Below are 18,234 nucleotides of genomic sequence, written 5' to 3'. Positions count from 1 at the left end.
TACGAGTATATCTATATATAATATTGTATTGGCTTGTGTTTTATTTATTTGTTTATATTTGCAATAAAACTGTGGATTTTTGCTTTCAAATTAATAAAAAGGCGACTATAAGTAATTGTGGTGTATGATAATTGATAAGTATGGATTATATGACCTGGAAAAAGATGATAAATTGCCTAAAACATAAGTTTTCTTTATAACCATGATTAAGAAATTTAAAGAAAGTATATAAAACATTTTAGTTAAATACTAGTGGGTACTAGTAATAATGTCACACGGGCAAAATTACATGTCTGCCAATTACTCCTAATAGTTAAGCAAAACTCATGACTAGCTTTGGTCCAAACTTTATATTTACGCTCAAAAAACTCCACTTAATAATATATAAATAATCTATTCAAAGGTAAATAAACTACATTTTCTAAAATATAAAATTCATAAACTCAAAATTCTAACTAGTTAACCCCTAATGTCTCACGTGAAAAAAGTAATTAAAATTTAAAGGGAGTCATTAGTGCTGACATGGGAATTAACCTTCTTAGTCATGGGTCCTCTAACAACAATGATGTTACTAATTGATGACTAAACAAAAAAGTTAATGTTGCTTTTTTCTCGTTAATATAAAGTTCAACAAAATAGATTATATATCTTATTATAATCTGTTAAACATGAATAACGAAAATGCTATATTAATAAACTAAAGAAATAAGCAAAAAGTTGGTAATTGTTTTGTTTTGTTTCAAAAGATAACGAAAAGGTGTTGTTGACTTGTCATAAGACTACTTTCATATAGTTGGCCTAACTTAGGTTATTTTTACTATATTTTATTTTATGTGAAATTGGACTTGTTACAATTAAGGAAGTCTACATCTTTCAACCTCCATTTGTAAGCAAAACTTTATAAGTTTTTATATATGTCATGTATCCACCTAGTCCTTCTCGTTCGTAACAACTACCAACAAAAGAAAATTAATTTATGATTTTTATTGTATTGACGGTAAATTTGAAGCATAACTTAATCATCAAGCACATGAAAAGTATAAATTCGAAAGAATTCAGTATTGTTGATCAATTGAGGAATTTTCTAAACTATGTATATTTATTTAGGAATTCATTGAACTTGTACATTTTGTAAACTTCAATTATAAATTCGTCTCTGTAGTCCAGAAAAGATTAACAAGTAATCGCCTAATGGGTACATGGCAAAAGTATAAGCTTCATAATAATAATAATAATAAAAATAAATTTATATAGCATATTGATATATGTTGGACTAACCAACAAGGGTTGGTGGTGGAGTGATAAATACTCCTTCATCCTTGACTAGAGGTCTCTGGTTCGAGTTTCTCTGGGTAAGGAGTCGCCTTGGTTAGGGAGCGCGTTAACTCGGCGCAAATTCGAATTTAATCAGATCCAATCAGAGGCGTACTTTTCGACGCAAATTCAAATTTAGTCGGACTCCAAATTCAAAGGCGGGGCCAGAATTAGGAGTTTGAGGATCTAAATTTCCTTTTCTAAAAAAAGAGAAACTTTTTGTTGATAGTTGGAATTGAACCCCAACTCTAGCGTGAAAAACATTTCCACGAGACCACGACCCCTTCCTTAATTACCTCTAAGCTGTCAATTAGTTTTTTTTAGGGGATCACGAGGTAATATACATATATTTATTTAATTTTCTAATACAAATACATGATCTACGAAAAAGCTATTGGGTTCGTCCGAACCCACAAATCCCCACCTAACTAGCTCCGCCTCTGGCTCCAATGTGGATTCCAAAAAAAAATAAAAAAATATGTTGGACTAGATCTTGTGTCTTCACCGGTTTTACCTACTTCCTTAAACTCTTCATTTTATTTTCTCTTGATATGATTTACGCATGCATATCCACGTTTAAAGGTTCATCAGCATATATTGTCAAATTTAGGATACATATATAAGGAAAATACATGCATGCATATATTCTAAAATATTCATATTACGTACATATGGTGATATTAAGGGTGTGTTTGGTATGACTCAGAAAAATATAATATTTTTTTAGTTTTTCTATATTTGATTGGCTAAAAGACATTTTCTCTAAGAAAATAAGTACTTAAAAATTATAGAAAATTACTTCACCAAGGAAAGTAAAAATAAAATAAAATTCATAAGTGACATTTCAAATTCGTTATTTTTTGCGAAATATATTAGTTCTCCGTACTAAATATATATACCACAAAGTCTTGTTATGTATAAGTAATCGACTAGTCATCTATGTGTTGTCGCTCAGCCTTTTACACTCATACAGTCGTACCTATAAAAAGTTGGTTCATTTAACAAAGAGTAGTTAGCACACATGTAATTTGTTCATGAACCAATGGAAGTTAAGGAAATATAAAAGCGAACGTGCCTTTTAATTTGGTCTTATCTAATATATATACTCTCAAATTTTGTGTGCGGAAATAAACATTTAAGGGGGGTGTTTGGATTGACATTTTTTAAAGTGACTTATAAGTTAAAAGTCATAAGTTGGAAATACCCAATTTTTGACTTTTTTTGGTATTTTTTCAATCTTAAAAATGTGTTTTAAAGTATTTTTTGAGTTATTTAAATACTTCCAAAACTAAAAAAAATAGTATAAAATCCAAAAATCACTAAAAATAAGTCAATTTAAATATCTACATACTATCATAAAATTAAATACGTTATGTAGACATCGGATCCTACCTAACAAATCTCGCGCATTATAGTAAATACACATTTTCCCATTATACTATATACATTACCTTTGCACAAGACAATGATAGAGTTGTATCTAATTCATTTATGTACATAATGACTCAAAATATTGTTTAGATACGAACCAACTTCTGACACCTCGATAATTAATCTAGCATGCCTATCATACCAAATTAACAATCACACAAAGGAAATTCACAAACTATATGAATTTAAATTCAATGGCAAGAAAAACAACAATGTAATCATGCAATTATACTTCCTTTGCTTTGAGACATTGTGAAAATAAATTTAAAAGTAATTTTTATTTTCAAAAAATGAAATTTGGAAATTGTTCGAAGTTGAATTTCAAAAATAAAAAAAGAAAAAATTTCATGATCAAACGTCCGCCTGTTCTTTTCTTGTATGAGTATGTTCACCTAATCAATATGTTAGCTTGTCTGTTCAATTCATCATATCATTTTCTACACATTCTTTTACCTGAATTAAAATTTATAGGATTTGAAGCTACACAATTAAGTTTCTCAACTGCAAATTGCTAACTGAAAACTAACAGCTTAACCATTTGCAAGTTAAATAATTTTATTTTCCCATTTCCCTCTTGACATTTAAAATTAGGTATACACCTACCTGACCTAATTTATCTATTCTCATTAGGAAACTTATACTTCTTGTTTTAAGTAAGACAATAAATTTGTTATTCAATCATCTTCATTAAATTCCAAGATTGCACTTTTCTGTTACTTCATTTTAATTTCAGGTGAATATATACTTCAATGAACAATTAGTTTTTGGAATGTTAGGTAGAAGTATGTTAGGGAGGGTGTTCACGGTTTGGCGAAAATATCAAACCAAATCGATTGAAAGAACTTATATTTGGTATGAAATTTTAAAAATTCCATAATGTTTGATTTGATTTTTACTAAAATAATAATAATAAAATAATTAAATTGAACCGATAATTTGTATACATAAATTTTATAACTATTTGAATATATGATATTCTATTTTTCATAAATAATTATACTTATTTTATACCTTTTAATAATTAATTTGATTTTGATCTACTTATTTCATATGCACTAAATAACTCCTCTAAATTTCATTTCTTTAAAAATATATCCAAACCCAACACTCTTAAGTTTAATTGTCTATATGTGGTAATGGTGTATAACCAGTTTTTAATTTTCACTGCTAAAAACATTCATCTACTCACTTGCCCCTTTAATGTTCGAAGGATTGATCATTCTATTTAAAGTAATATATTGCTTATGTGGATATTAAACATATGCGATGGAGGAAGCTCTATTATTATGCAACTTAAACATGTTAAAGTTATGGAATAGTATTGAAAAATAATAGAAAATTCAGATGTATTCATCTTGTAATAATAGAGAGAATTTATTAATTCCTCATGTTCATTTGAAATAATTGTCTCATGCCACTATTATTTTATTATTATGAATTTTCATTAGTTAGTTATAAATTGAAAAATTGAACCAAATTAATGATTTTTATTTTATCTGGTTGGATTTAATTTTTGTAAATTTTAAAATTAACATAACTGATTTAATTTTAATTTTAATCAAAAATCGATCCGAAGAACTTGCATAGATACATGCATTCCTTTGTGTGAAAATCTTTACCAACACATGTCTAGTAAAGATCTTGTTTTGTATTAACTGATAATATAAATAATACTATTTGTTCTCTATCCTCGAGTAGGTTACCACTCTATTTTTTTCAAAATTTTAGTTGTAACCGACTTTCTAAGGTAATGTACAAAACTCTTAATTCTGAGAACCAAATTCCTAAATAAATGATGCAATCCCTTGTAATCTTTGTGTCACGGTATGGCTAGTCATTATATACAACATTCTATTAATTAGCATTTTTTCGTATTAAATTAAATGTTTGAATTTGAATAGATATTTAAATATTAAGATATGCATTAAGATTTAAACATTAAAAGCTGAATATATTATATATACATATGGTTGGCAAACGGCATGGTTGTGAATAGCAATTGGGATGATGTTGACTCAGGGCTAGATGTGGGTAGTAGCTAGTGATGATAGTGTTAACGGTTGATAAGTGATAGTTATAGTTAATGGTGGGTGGTGAATAATGACGATAGTTGTCGATAGATGGGTAATTGTTGTTGTAGTGGTGGTTACTCATGACATGATGATGGTAAATGGTGGTTGGTATGCAGTGATGGGTGATTGTTGTGACAATGATGATTAGCGATAAGACAACTAATTATAGTCATTACTTGTGATTGAGGATGGTAATTGGTACGTGGTAGTGGCACATAATTGATATTAATGACGATGATGGTAACAACGAATGAATGAAATTGGCAAACCACTATGTATAAAAATCTTTAAATAAACATTTTAATTATATTAAAACTTCGTTACAAATCTTATTACCTGCTATTTCTGTTATGAGTGAAGCTTAGTCAAACAAAAGAAAAGTTTACCAATTTAATATTCAAGGATGAGACATTTGATGCTACGCCTCCGATGAACTTCTAATCAATTGCTAAAACCTATAAGATATACTCTTCACTGAAACAAGGAGCTGTTGAATACAAGATCAAATTTGTCTAAGATTAGGTAACTGTTAGTAGTTTATTCAACTCATATCTAAATAGAATTTAAGTTATACATGTGTGAAAAGAAATTACATTATCAAATCATTCAATAAGGTATTATAGCATATGGACAAATATTTTAATAACTACCGCATTAACACAAATAATCTTATCTTTCGGCATAAATAAGTGTGAATTAGTGCAATAATCTCACAAGTCCACAATGATAACGACATTTGTTACTTTGTAGCATCCACATTTGACTGACACAACACATTAATCATAACAAGAACAGACCCTAACAGATATGTGAAAAAAGTCTTCTCAATTACTCAAAAGGAAAGAAACTTGTGCCATCTTGCACAAATAGGTTCCATATGCACAACATGCCTCATACATTCAAGCTACACTAAAATTTCAAATTCTAACATAATATGATATGTGTACGCTCTATCCTATGGAATTTCAGTGGATATGTTGTTGTAACATGAGGGAGAAGTGAAGAAATCGAACCAAAAAAGTGTCTTGAATGAGGATATCCAATTTTGTGTTACAACAACATACCTAGTATAATCCTACAGCAGCCTTACCCCTTACCTTGAGATGGTAGAGAGGCTGTATTAAAAGTTCTCATCCACCCAAGATTATTTGACTTTGAAAATCAATTGATAATAAAATGTCTTACATGAGTTACAACCTGTAAGAATGAGTATACTACGAGCTTAACAATGCAGTAGACAACCAAGGGCAATAAATTAATATACAGAACCATCCTATGAAAGAGCAGAAAGGGAATTAAGACTAACTTAGCCACCAAAGAGTTAATCACTAAGCTAAGATGACAGCTTGAAGTTGATGCTTACAAGTTACAATGCTGATAATTCTACTTCTTGATTGCATGGCCGGTATGCCACAAATGTGCCATCGTTTGAGAAGGAACCAGGATTAAAGCATGTAACTCCTGTGTATCTGAAAGCTTTCTGCTCACTTTTGTCCCCCAACACTATCTGTTCGGAAATGTCAGATCAAACTTTATCAATTATAGTTCAAGCGCATATCCTGTTATCAGTTTCAGGTCATAACAATATGAAAAAAAGAGAATACATATTCTCAGCTTGAGACAGTATACAAAACCATTTAACCACAAGGGAAACATTGTGAAACAAAATCACAGACGTTAGTCATGATTCTGCAATCATATATCTCCTCGGACTCTTCAAAAAATATTGTTGGGTGTGAATCAAATTCTCCAAAAGATATGCATTTTTGGAGGGTCCAGACAAAGGTGCCAGGAAACTGTAAGATTTTTGGTGTTAGGAAAAAAAACCTGTGTTCAAGTAAAATGAAATTTGAAACTTCAACTTAGTTGCTAGAGCAATATAATTTCATCAAGTTCAGGGTATATTTTGATGATTTAGCATCACAGCTTTTAAATAGGAAGTTATACATGTATATTGTTTAACTTTGTCTGATGGAGGAATATAAATTTTGAAGAAACTCTGATTTCGAAAAGATCTATATATAGAAGAAAGAGGAAAGTACCGTATGCGGGGTTGGATATAGGTGTAGACCATGATCATAATTCCAGATAATGGGTTGAACCGTCAAGGGGATGGGGCAGAGATGGCTTTGATGTATTACAGTCGCAACAAGCTGCAAGGAAAATAAAACATGAGCATATCCGGAAATTTGACTTATGATATAAAACAAAATCCAAACTTTGAGAATATGAAGACAATTTACATGCTCAAATGGATCACTGGTTTCTTCCGTTGAGGGAGGTATCAGACACGATCTTCGCATTCTATAAAGCATATCATGTCGGAATAGCACAATGTCTTGGGTATAAAACTTGATTCTGTTTCAACACGAAGAGTTAAGAATGCATCATTCCATCTATAATATAATATGCTAACGTTTCAGCAGAAGATGCCATCCTTTGTGGAATGCACCTAAGCACCCAGAATGAGTCCTACGTTAACATGAGCGACTGCATGACGTAAATTCTGATTGTGCTCATTTAGATTGGACAAATGAGGGAAGATCTAAACTGTGAACTATATACCATTGCATTACTTGTTTTCTTTTCGTTAAAGAATTGAAAAGAAGCTCAAAGCTTTAGCTCTCATCGTTTAATTTAAAAGTTAGTGTGCAGCAAACAAAGGATACCTGCATGGGTTACTGGAAAAAATTGCATTTGGAACATATTTCTGAAATTCTTCAGTTAGGTATTTAGGCAAAGGACATCTGGGTAAGGCTGTTGAAGGACCTGGAGACACAAGAGAAAACTCCTCATTATTTTATCGAGTTGGTAAAAGCTTAAAAACGACAAATTGTGATGATTTATCAACACAGTGAACACACCTACATCATCAGGACCGGGGATAAAAAGAAATCGACTATGCTCTTTTAGTCGTTGGTGTGATGCAATCATTTGCCCAAGCTTCCCAAACTGAACTCTGAATGTTATGTTTGTTTGTCAGTTACTTTATCAACAAATACTTGTAGCAGTAGTACAGCTAAAAAATTCGAACTTGCACTTGCCTGAGACTGGAGATGGACTTGAATGAAAGATTAAATGGCTGCGAGCAGAAATTTCCCATGAAGACAAATAAAGAAGGAACCACCTCTACATTTTCGTAACCATTGAGGATTGTCTCCAGATTTCCCAAAGTCTTCTCTAAGGATAGGGGAGAGTGGTGGATCAGGCAACCATAACTAGTCCAAACGTATCAAAACAAGGAATAGAGGGTTAGAAAGAGAAAAAAGAAGCATATATACCTCCTCATTGTCCAGCCATACATCAGATAGTATAACAAACATATCATTCACAGCATTTTTCTCCAGCTCTGCAAGCCTTAGCTATTGCAGAAGTTAGGGAAGCTTCATATCCATTCTTAGCTACCATGAATAGTTCTGCCATGGTATTTTCAATTTTCTCTTATTGAACCAAGTAAAAAAGGATACAGTTTCCTCTTTAGTAAGAATACCACCACCAAAGAAGTCTAGTCCGGAAAAAAATGCCATGGACTTTTCTCTGTCCTCTAATGGAGGAAATCCACATGTTCTGACCTGCATAATACTCTTAGCAAATTAGCTATAAATCAAACCACCAATAATAACATATCCAAAACTCAGCCAAACAATTTGACATTGAATCCTAGCGGTGGCCTATATCACTCTTGGTACAATAATTGCCTAAAGTTGCTAATTTCTAAAGTCACACCAGGATAAAAAATATATTTAAGCACACCAGATTTGGCAAGCTTTTCTTGAGAGAATTGTGAATTGGCAGGTACAGAATCACCTTTGGCAACTGGCAAGCTTTATTGATCTTATTCTTCACTTGTAGAATTAGGAATATAATCGGTTCTAAACAAGCAGAACTTACTTCTCCTGTAGTTATTTCGTCAGATATTGATAAGAAACTAAAAGTGCAGACTGATGAAATTCTGTTGGAGCCTAAGCACCACAAAGTATGAAAATTGAAATTGCTGATGATATTTATCGACCTCTTCCCAAGTTATTTATCTAGTTCAAACTTGTATTTCAAAGAAGAGATTCAGCACAAGAATTGACCTGAAAAACACCATCCAATTGCATTTCACCTTCTGCCAGGACAATAGTATTTTCCACAAAGAAACCTGTAGTTATCTTGTACTGCAGGTTATGGAAACACAGCATATAACTTTCGATACTGTTAAATCAAAGAGCACAATTTTCGAACACTGCCATCAACAAAGAGGAGGCAGATTCAATGTGCTTTAGAACTATAACTCTATTATAAGATGGACCACATTTAAGGAATAATAACATAAACAAGAAGTGAAATTGTAAGACACTAAGACTAATTACAGGAGTAAATGCATGAAGCAAACCAGCAACTAAGGGATTTAGAAAGAACCATAGCTTATATAAGCAAGTGGATAGGTTTCTAAGACAACCAAAGAACTAAAGAGAGAGGAACAATCATCAGTAATGGTTCAACATCAGAAGAGAAAAACTTGCTAATGAAGTCATTAACTACTCAGACTCAAGTATATTAGTCCCTGTTGTTGTATCAACTATCATGAGGAATGAAATAAGATGAAACATCTGGAAAGGATATTGCACTCGATAAATTTACTTCGACAGCTGCAGTAAGGTCTTCCAAGTAGAAATGACCATCCTCCAACTGAGATATTACCCCCATTATCCATCTTCTCCCTACTCGTCCAACAAGAGATTGAATGGGAGATATCTGCAAAACAACAATTTCCTACTTTGAGCATCATTTGCACAGGAACTTGAAAGCCATAGTTCTGCAATCCATCTAAAGAGATATGAATCTAAACTAGGATCATTGTTGCCGCTCACCTCACAGCTGCCATAATCAGAAGAAGAGGCATCAAAAGCAAGGGTTGAAAATCGTGGATCACGAGATACCCTTTGAAACAATAAGAGGAATCTATCCTTGTATAAGGTGGCTTTTGCAGAAGCATCACCATGAATGGGAAGCCTCCCTGTGTGCCTACACGCAGAAAATGGATTCTTCTTTTAACTTGAAATTCTAAGCATTGGAGGCTCCAAAATTATACGCAGAAACTTTTTGTATCTAATTATTTTAGAACTGATTCTTTTTATTGACTAAGCTATGAACAAATATATCATAGTTAATATAATAAAACTAAAAAATTCAGCCTGCTCAATTTGTAAACCAATTCAAAAGAGAATATTATGAAAAGGCCAGACAAAATTGAAGTAATTGGACCTCGAGAGTATTTACACGAGAGTCAAACGATGAAATGGCCCAACAAATTATTGGTAGACTATGTTTGGATCCAGGTGGATAAAAGGGTGTTGAAAGGCTACTGGACAAGCAGGGGCGGAGCCAGCCTTCTGTTAGGGGGTTCATCCGAACCCCCTTCGACGGAAAATATTACTATCTATACATGGTTAAAATTATTTTTTATGTATATATAGTAGATGTTGAACCCCCTTCGGTTAGTTCGTGTGTTTAGTTCTTCAGATTTTGAACTCTGTTATTAAAAATCTTAGCTCCGCCACTGTGGACAAGTAAGGAAGAAATGTAGTTTATAACTAGTGCTCTGTAGTATGATGAGGGCTATACGAATTACTGTGAGAATCTGAATCCTCTCATATCCCTTCTTCTCTGGCTTCTCATCCCCGCCCTGTCTATCTCGTCATCTCCCCTGCTCTTCTCTATCAGTATTGCTTTATTATTGTAATTTCCCTATTTCAGTTTGTTAATTATAATCAATCTTCTCAGTTGTCAAATGCTTGTAGTAGTATTCACTACAGAGAACTAACTTTTTCAGTATGCCTATTCCATAAAAGAAAAACATCAACTTAACAACTTAAATAGTTGAATTCCTTAAATTCATACAGTAAACATTGTCTAGATTATGCTCCACTTAAACGCTATCAAATTAACCAAAAATTCTCTAAGTTTTTTGCTATTTTCTTTCAGATTTGCAAAGGACTGTCAGAGATTTTACATATATCTCAGCTATAAATAATACATTAGAGCTCTCAAATAGAAATCAAGTAAACTTCATGAGTGAATTCGAGAAAACAAATATTTCTTACGAACCAATGGCTTACTGCTTATACCCAAATTCATAAAGTTGCAACCAGGATAAAGGGGCTCAATAAATTGAATAAAAAGAACAGTGAAAATGGATAAAAGAGTTGAATAGCATACTCATGAAAGAACTTCTTAACAGGATCGTATCGGAATTTAGGGACGATAAAAGTATCAATAACACGAAGGGCAGAAGCAGATGAAGAACTTGAGCTAGGGTTCTCCTCAACGGCGGCATCTGCCTCCAATAAAAGGCTCACCACTTTATGCACCGGTTCCCTATCCAAAATCGAAGACTTCACTGCCCAAATCAAACAAATTGAAACAATAATTACTAAAATAACAATTAAATTACAAAAAGAACAAAAAGGGTGTTCATAAAATTAACAAATGTACGGACATGAAAGATGATGAAGCTCATCGAGAAGCAGTTCAAGAGCGTCGTCGAGAGCATCAGAGGGGAAATGGGAAAGGAAAGAGAGGACTTCGGAGAGAGCTTCGACTTTGAGAGAGTAACCTCTCATCTTGAACTTCCTCTGTACTTTGTTTCTTAAAACTCCGCTCATTTTTTCTTCTTCAGATTTTCCGTTTGAAATTCTCAGAGTTTGTGGAGCTGTAAGAAATTCTGGATCTGATATCAATGGCGGTATGGGCGGGAGACGGCACTGGTTTTAGGTATTTGTCTATGCCCAATTTGGCGGGAAAAAAAATATCCCTTTTTCTGATGACGATATTCTCCGACTTAAAATGTGATCTTTTTCACTACAAGAATAATGTTTTCAATTAAAGACAATACACTACACTACCTCCTGTTTTCGTCCATTTCAATTAATTTGTCTAATTTTTTTATTTTATTTTTTAATTTTGAGATTAGAAAAATATAATAACTTTTAAATCTTATAATCTTAAACTAACAAATGTATGAAAGTATTTTTAATTTTATGTAGCTGGAATTTAAAATTAAATAGTATCAAAAAGAAGAAAAAGAAACTTTATAAAAAGAACTAAAAAGGAAATCAAAACAAATAAATTAAAACGTAGAGAGTTTTTATTTTTAAAAAATAAAAAAGAAATCAAAACAAATAAATTAAAAGGTAGAGAGTATATATTTTTTAAATAGGGAAATATAAGAGTTGTCCTGAAAACACAATCAACTACAGTTGAAAACTCAAATGAATAATAATATTTGGAGTGAGGTTATGGATATCTTGCTCCATTTAAATACGTTTAAGTTTATTGTGGAAAAATATTCACCCGTTCAAATATAACTCTTAATTTATCCCTGAATATAATAACCTAACAACATTTTGTAGCTTATGATTCAAATAATTCCGAATCAACTTTTGAGTTAAGCTAGACCACAAAAAAACACCTTCATTCAACAAAATGGAAGCAATCTCTTTTCCTTGAAAATAAGTTAAGTAGAATATCCTTTTGTGCCAAGAACAAGTTCACGCATAAACGTGTTTGAATTATCCTTTTGTGCCCAGAACAAATTCACGCATAAACGTGTTTGAATTCAATACCTACAGATCACATGAAAATAACTTTATATCTGCTCCAACATTCCTCTCCAACTTTCCCTTTCTATATATCTACCTAAAATTATAATACTTCGCATCCACTCAACACAAGGAAAAAACATCATTTATAATAGGTGTAGATTTCAAATATTATTGCACGTGAAATTCAAAGATGACGCAGAAAGGGCATTCTACCAATTATGGCAGACGGATAGATTCATACATAAATACTTACAGGAACTTGAAATGCAGTGCTTATTAACATATACAGAGCCAAGATCATGAAAGCATTTAAAGATTACGGTACCAACTACTACATTAGATGGAAACAACACACGTAATACTTACTACAGGATGACGATGGAAGCGGAGCCCAGAAAACAAGTGTGGCTAGACCTAGCAGACTCCGCTGGTCTTCTTCCCTGCTATCTTCCTCCAATGCTTGATTATGTCTTTCTGAGTCTCTACAGTATCCATGTGAAACTGATGAAGCCCATCACCCTTGTCATTACGCACTTCCTCTGCAGTGACTCGAACAGCTTTGGTGGGCAAACGAGAAGGCTGTGTGTCCAACTCTGTCAGAATTTTCTCAATGTCGGAAACAAGTCTCTCAGCTAAGCTATGGCTGAAATCCTCTCTAATGACAACCCGCAGAACAGCAATGTGTTCAGCATCCGGTGGCATTGTGTATGCTGGGACAATCCATCCAAATCTTCTGAGATGCTCGGACACTTCGAATACTGTATATTTGCTACTGTCCCTGAGAGAAAATGCTACAACAGGAACACCCACATCCTTAGAGACAATATCGAACCGCCCCATTTTTGTGATTCCCTCTGTTAGTACTTTTGTATTTGCTAAGCAATTCTCCATGACGTCCTTATAACCCTTGCAGACCAGAAACAAAAGTGTAAATCATTTGTATCGTGCTTAAGCAATACGATTAATGGCAGGTTTACTTTGTTGCACAAAATGAATTATCAACCACCTCAGAATTCAGAAGGAACATAGCTGTTGACAAACATCATCTAAATATTCCACTGTTTTACTCCATAACTCTTTATGAGTAAAATGTGTTCTAAATTCAAAGGTGTTCTGCATAATCAAAGCAAGCACAATATAAGATCTAAAAAATACCCCTTAAGAGACTCAGCTTTTGACTTATATTAACAAATAATATAATAGAACAAAGGGCAGTGTAGAAATAAGGGACAGCCCGGTTTACTAAAAAGCTCCCGCAGGGCCGGACCACAAGGGTCTATTGTACGCAATCTATTTGCGAGAGGCAGCTGTTGACTTATATTAAATAATATAATCCAGGCAATTGTTGTTCAGACTTGAAGAAACACAGAGTCGTGTTTAATGTGATTTCGGTAATTACCTCAAAGCCAAGTCTTATTAACTGATAATACTGCGCAATTATTTGATAGGAACCTGAAATTGGGAGACAGCATTAAAGCTAACATCCACACGAGATCTCAAATAGGAATTAAAAATTGCTTCTGAATGACAAATTATAGCTTATTTTCTCTCACTACATGGAAATTAAAAAGTGCACTTGATATTACCTTTAGAGAAGTTGAGGGTAAAAGTAGGCTGATCAGAGCCAAGGTAATTTATATGAAAGACGAGTTCATCGGGCAAGTCTTCCTTGCTCCGCCATATCACCCAACCGACACCAGCATATACAAGGCCATACTTGTGACCACTGACATTTATACTTTTCACTAGAGGCAAACGGAAATCCCATTCGAGATCTGGCCACAGGAAAGGAGCAATAAATCCTCCACTCGCAGCATCGACATGGATCGGTGTATCCCATCCAGTTTCCTTGTTCTTTTTCGTAAGGAGCTCGTTTAGGAGCTTCACATCCTCAAATTCCCCAGTCAGAGTAGAACCAAGGATTGCGGCAACACATATTGTATTCTCATCCACCATCTCTACTGCTTTGGCAGGGTCCATTACATAGTATCCTTCTTTTAGTTTCACCTCCTTCAATTCAACCTCAAAGTACCTTGCAAATTTTTCCCAGCAGACCTATACCCCATAATTAAGACAGAAAAGTTTCAGCAGAACCGAAAACAACAGAGAGCAGAGAAACCAAACTTTAGTAATCAAGACAATTATACAAGACTAACAAGGTTCTAGTAAGCTTGCTCCAAAAGGGTGATTAAGGGACTAGTGTTGACAATTGACAGAATATTTGTTTAAAAGAGATCTACTTCCATCTGATCAGATTTAGCCACTAGGAAGTAACAGAATGCAAATTGTCAACAATATCACCAAGTAGAATTTCATCATATGTTTCAAGACTAGGATTACAAGTCAAAATTTGATATATTAATCCAATAAACAGAAGAAATAGGCATCAAACTCATGTCCACAGTACAAGAAAGACGCTGCAAAGTTGACTGGAAGTCTGATTCACCTGCACATTAGCTCCAGTGACTATATTAGGCTTATCAAAAGGTTTGCCTTCTGCTTTTCTTTTCGCTTGCCATTTGCGTTTGAAAGCAAGACCAGCAAGCATGATTGCCTCTGATGAACCCACTGTACCAACTCCTACTGCAGTCTCATCATCACCAACTGGGGCATGGAAAAGATGTGCCAACATGTTAACGCACCTATTCTGCAAACACAAAATCAAATCACTCGGAATATCAACAGTATCTACCCAAAAGCATAAATATTATTATCTCCTCTCTTCATATTAATATCATACTATTTCAATTTTGCAACTCGCAAAACTTTAATTCCATTCAACAACAACTACATACCCAGTATAATCCCACAGGTCTGTTTCCAATGGACCCTCGGGTCAAGTAGAGAGGCTGTTTACGTTCCAACAACTTCAATCCAAAATCATCAAACTATACCTACACTTTGAAGTAGCAACAAACTAACTTTTTACCTCAATATTTTTCTAGTAACATTAACAAAAGGATTCAAGTTATATGCACTGTCTAGTTTATAGATCTACCAAGTTAGTTTCAACTTTTACAGATTATCAATTAATCTTCATCCAGAGATTTATCTATAATTACCTAATTAATAAATGACCTAATCATTATCTCAGTGCATTTAACTTAAACTAAGCTCCTATTGTTCATCAAGTATCGTCAATAGAATATCGTTCTACTGAATAGCAATTTAAGTTAAAATTTCTTGTTTTACTCCCAAAAAACAACACAAAAGTCAGTCAACTAATAATAATTATTTCAGAAAGTCATACAGAAAAAAATTAACAGAAATTGAGCGAGGAAGCAATAAGTACTGACTTGAAGTTCAGTGGTGACAGGGTACTCATCCATGTCGACATAGTTCTTATTAATGGATGACATGATGAGCTTATCGCACTCTGGCTCCATCCAAGTGCTAACAAAGGAAGCTAGATTCAACCTCGGGTTACCATCCAACATAAGCTCGTCGTTTACAATCTGAAAAGCTGCTTCCTTCGGCATGGATTTTTTTGGGATTTTGAACTTAGGTAAAGGTCCCTGTACATATCTTGATGCAAATGTACAGTGCAAGCTCTCTTCTGACTCTCTTATGGAAGTCGTTGTTAACACCATTTTTTTGTAACCTCACTGATTTCTACAACCTTTTTGTTTCGGAATTGGGGAAAAGTAGAGTGGTGATTGATCGGAGAAATGGGGATAAATAAGAGTGACAGAGGAGAGGGATAAATGTGGGAGTGACACGTAGTGCAATGTGGCGGTTGGGAAATGGAAAGCTTTCCTACCTGATTGCTTTTAATATTCTCTACACACAACTGACGTGTTGGATTTGACCATGCTTGTACTCCTTGCTCCGGTTGTTATATTGCTATTTTTGAAAGTTAATTTAATTTAATATTTTAAATAAAAAATTTAGGTATTTAAAAATTATACAGAAAATATTATAAATTGTAATTTTTTTCATATCAAATATGATGAAAAAAAATACTGTAAAATATTAGCCAAAGTTCTTATTGTTTAACTATAAAAAAAGAAAATCATGATAATTAAAAGTTGCCGAAGGGAGTACTTTCTTTTGTTTGCTAAAATAATGCAGGATTGTCTTAATTAGGGTGGTTGATATTTGTCATTGTAGTTATATTAGTATTATTATAGTTCTCATTTTGATATTTTGATTATCAAACTAATTTTTATTGTCATCATCTTTATTTTATTTGTACTTGAATTTGTTGCACTTGAACAAAAAAATCTTTCAAAAATCATTTATCTATCTCCATGAGATACTAATAAAATTTGCGTATATTTTACTCTACTAAGACATCACTCGTAGAATTTTAGGTATGCTGTTATTGTTGATAAAAAACATACTAATTATTTTCAAGTTTTTTGTGTTTTATATCTGATTTATGTGATGTGTTAGTTTCTTATCGGAATATCATTAATTATTTTTTTAAAAAAAACTTTTAGTTTGGTAATAAATTTAAATAGGAGACGTATGCACTAGATAATTTAGATATAAAAATTCAAAAAATTCGAGATATTTTAATTGTTTTTTTTATTTTTATTATTATTAACTCATTTATTTTTAGGATATGTGGGATCAATAGATAGCGGGGAGGGGAATAATAATTTAGTTGATCAGTTAATTAAATTTTTATTTGATTGATAAAATTTAATTGTCAAATTAATTTGATTTGAGTGGCTTTGTTATACAAAATAAGCATAATGGTTTCAATAGAAAATTTGCTATAGTTGAAAAACCAATTAAATTATTCGCTCTTCACACGTAAACAATTTGCAGAATTAGTTTAAGAATTGAGAGATCACCTTTGGTTGGATTGTGATGTTGCCATCTCCAAAGTGGAAAGTAGTAATTAAAAGTGAATATGAATTCCTTCGAGTAGATGTTTTGGCCCCCAGTGGTGGTTCTAGAGATGCCACTGGGCCATAGTCCTTTGGCTTTATTTTCTAGACTAGATTCCTCTAATATCTAGATAACATAGTTTAACCAGATTTTTGAGTTGATGTGATGGCAAAAACTGTATACCATTTACAATCCAATTATTCAAGCAAAATATTTCGAAGGGAGAAGCACCTAATATGGTGAATGCAAGGAAACAAAGTTCAAATTCCAGGAAAGCAGAAAAAAATGAAGTTTATAGATGATTGTATTCCATTGGCCTAATTTTTGGTGAGGCAGAGTTATTTACATGTGCTGGTGAGTAGTGACAGTAATAGGCATACAATGAAATAATCGAGGGGAGCACAAGACGACCCATACAGTCATACACCATCATTAATCAATCAAGGGAGAAACCTCACCCAATCCCCAACCCAAGATGTCACTAAAGGCAAGAAGAAACCATGCATCCATAACTCAACTAGTCTTAGAAGTGGGCAGAAAACACCTTTTTTATTCATCTGAATCTAGAAATGCTGGAATTTGATTTTTAATCTTGTACACGTTGATAAATGACTAAAATAATTGCTATCACCTTTTTCGTCAATTTCAGAACATTTTGCCGATGCCGTCTTGTCTAGGAATAGATTCATTGATATCCATTTTACGCCATTTGCCCATTAATGAGCCTATTTCATCAGCTTTGTCATACAAACCAAGTAGCCCACCTGTGTGTATGAACAGAACCTTTCTTCCCTCCCACTTTCTTGGATTCTCGCCCATGTCTTTCATCATTCCATAAGCTGCTTTACCACTGTGTGAGAATTGACAATCAGAAGAATGTGTGAATAAAGTATCCTCGAGAAATCACTATGAGTAGTTTGAGTTGTACATCAATCATGTCTCACTGTTCTTGCTTGCTTTAGGTAAAAGTTCAAGTGCAAGGTTCAGTT

The 18,234-nt window shown here is 33.1% G+C and overlaps 4 protein-coding genes across 5 annotated transcripts in view; 1 reads left to right on the top strand and 3 right to left on the bottom strand.

Annotated features, from left to right (window-relative positions):
* Positions 1–18,234, top strand: part of LOC125813833 (tubulin-folding cofactor B) — a 228,890-nt gene that overhangs the window by 90,402 nt on the left and 120,254 nt on the right. The window lies entirely within an intron of this gene.
* On the bottom strand, positions 5,971–11,656 carry LOC125813820 (DNA polymerase epsilon subunit B). Its single transcript, XM_049493286.1, has 13 exons — positions 11,302–11,656; positions 11,022–11,202; positions 9,674–9,827; positions 9,426–9,557; positions 8,897–8,974; positions 8,285–8,389; positions 8,099–8,179; positions 7,862–7,992; positions 7,682–7,776; positions 7,487–7,586; positions 7,061–7,175; positions 6,860–6,970; positions 5,971–6,324 (listed from the first exon to the last, which is right to left on the bottom strand). Exons 1-13 carry the CDS (start codon positions 11,465–11,467, stop codon positions 6,184–6,186), a joined length of 1,590 nt encoding a protein of 529 aa, XP_049349243.1. The 5' UTR covers positions 11,468–11,656; the 3' UTR covers positions 5,971–6,183.
* Positions 12,549–16,169, bottom strand: LOC125813821 (glutamate decarboxylase). Its single transcript, XM_049493287.1, has 5 exons — positions 15,703–16,169; positions 14,853–15,053; positions 13,993–14,461; positions 13,806–13,858; positions 12,549–13,312 (listed from the first exon to the last, which is right to left on the bottom strand). The coding sequence occupies exons 1-5, from the start codon at positions 15,994–15,996 to the stop codon at positions 12,821–12,823; spliced, it is 1,509 nt and encodes a 502-aa protein (XP_049349244.1). The 5' UTR covers positions 15,997–16,169; the 3' UTR covers positions 12,549–12,820.
* Positions 17,816–18,234, bottom strand: part of LOC125813824 (putative D-cysteine desulfhydrase 1, mitochondrial) — a 39,592-nt gene continuing 39,173 nt past the window's right edge. Inside the window, exon 10 of one of the 2 annotated variants that reach the window (XM_049493293.1) lies at positions 17,816–18,095. In XM_049493293.1, the coding sequence (XP_049349250.1) occupies positions 17,891–18,095 (205 nt within the window). In that variant the 3' untranslated portion in view covers positions 17,816–17,890. The remainder of the gene's footprint in view (positions 18,096–18,234) is intronic. The other variant, XM_049493292.1, reaches the window with a different exon arrangement.

Source organism: Solanum verrucosum, unplaced genomic scaffold (genome assembly GCF_900185275.1).
Source record: "Solanum verrucosum unplaced genomic scaffold, falcon-dt-bn FXZP01000205.1, whole genome shotgun sequence".
NCBI lineage: Eukaryota > Viridiplantae > Streptophyta > Magnoliopsida > Solanales > Solanaceae > Solanum > Solanum verrucosum.
This window is presented reverse-complemented; position numbering and strand designations above follow the sequence as displayed.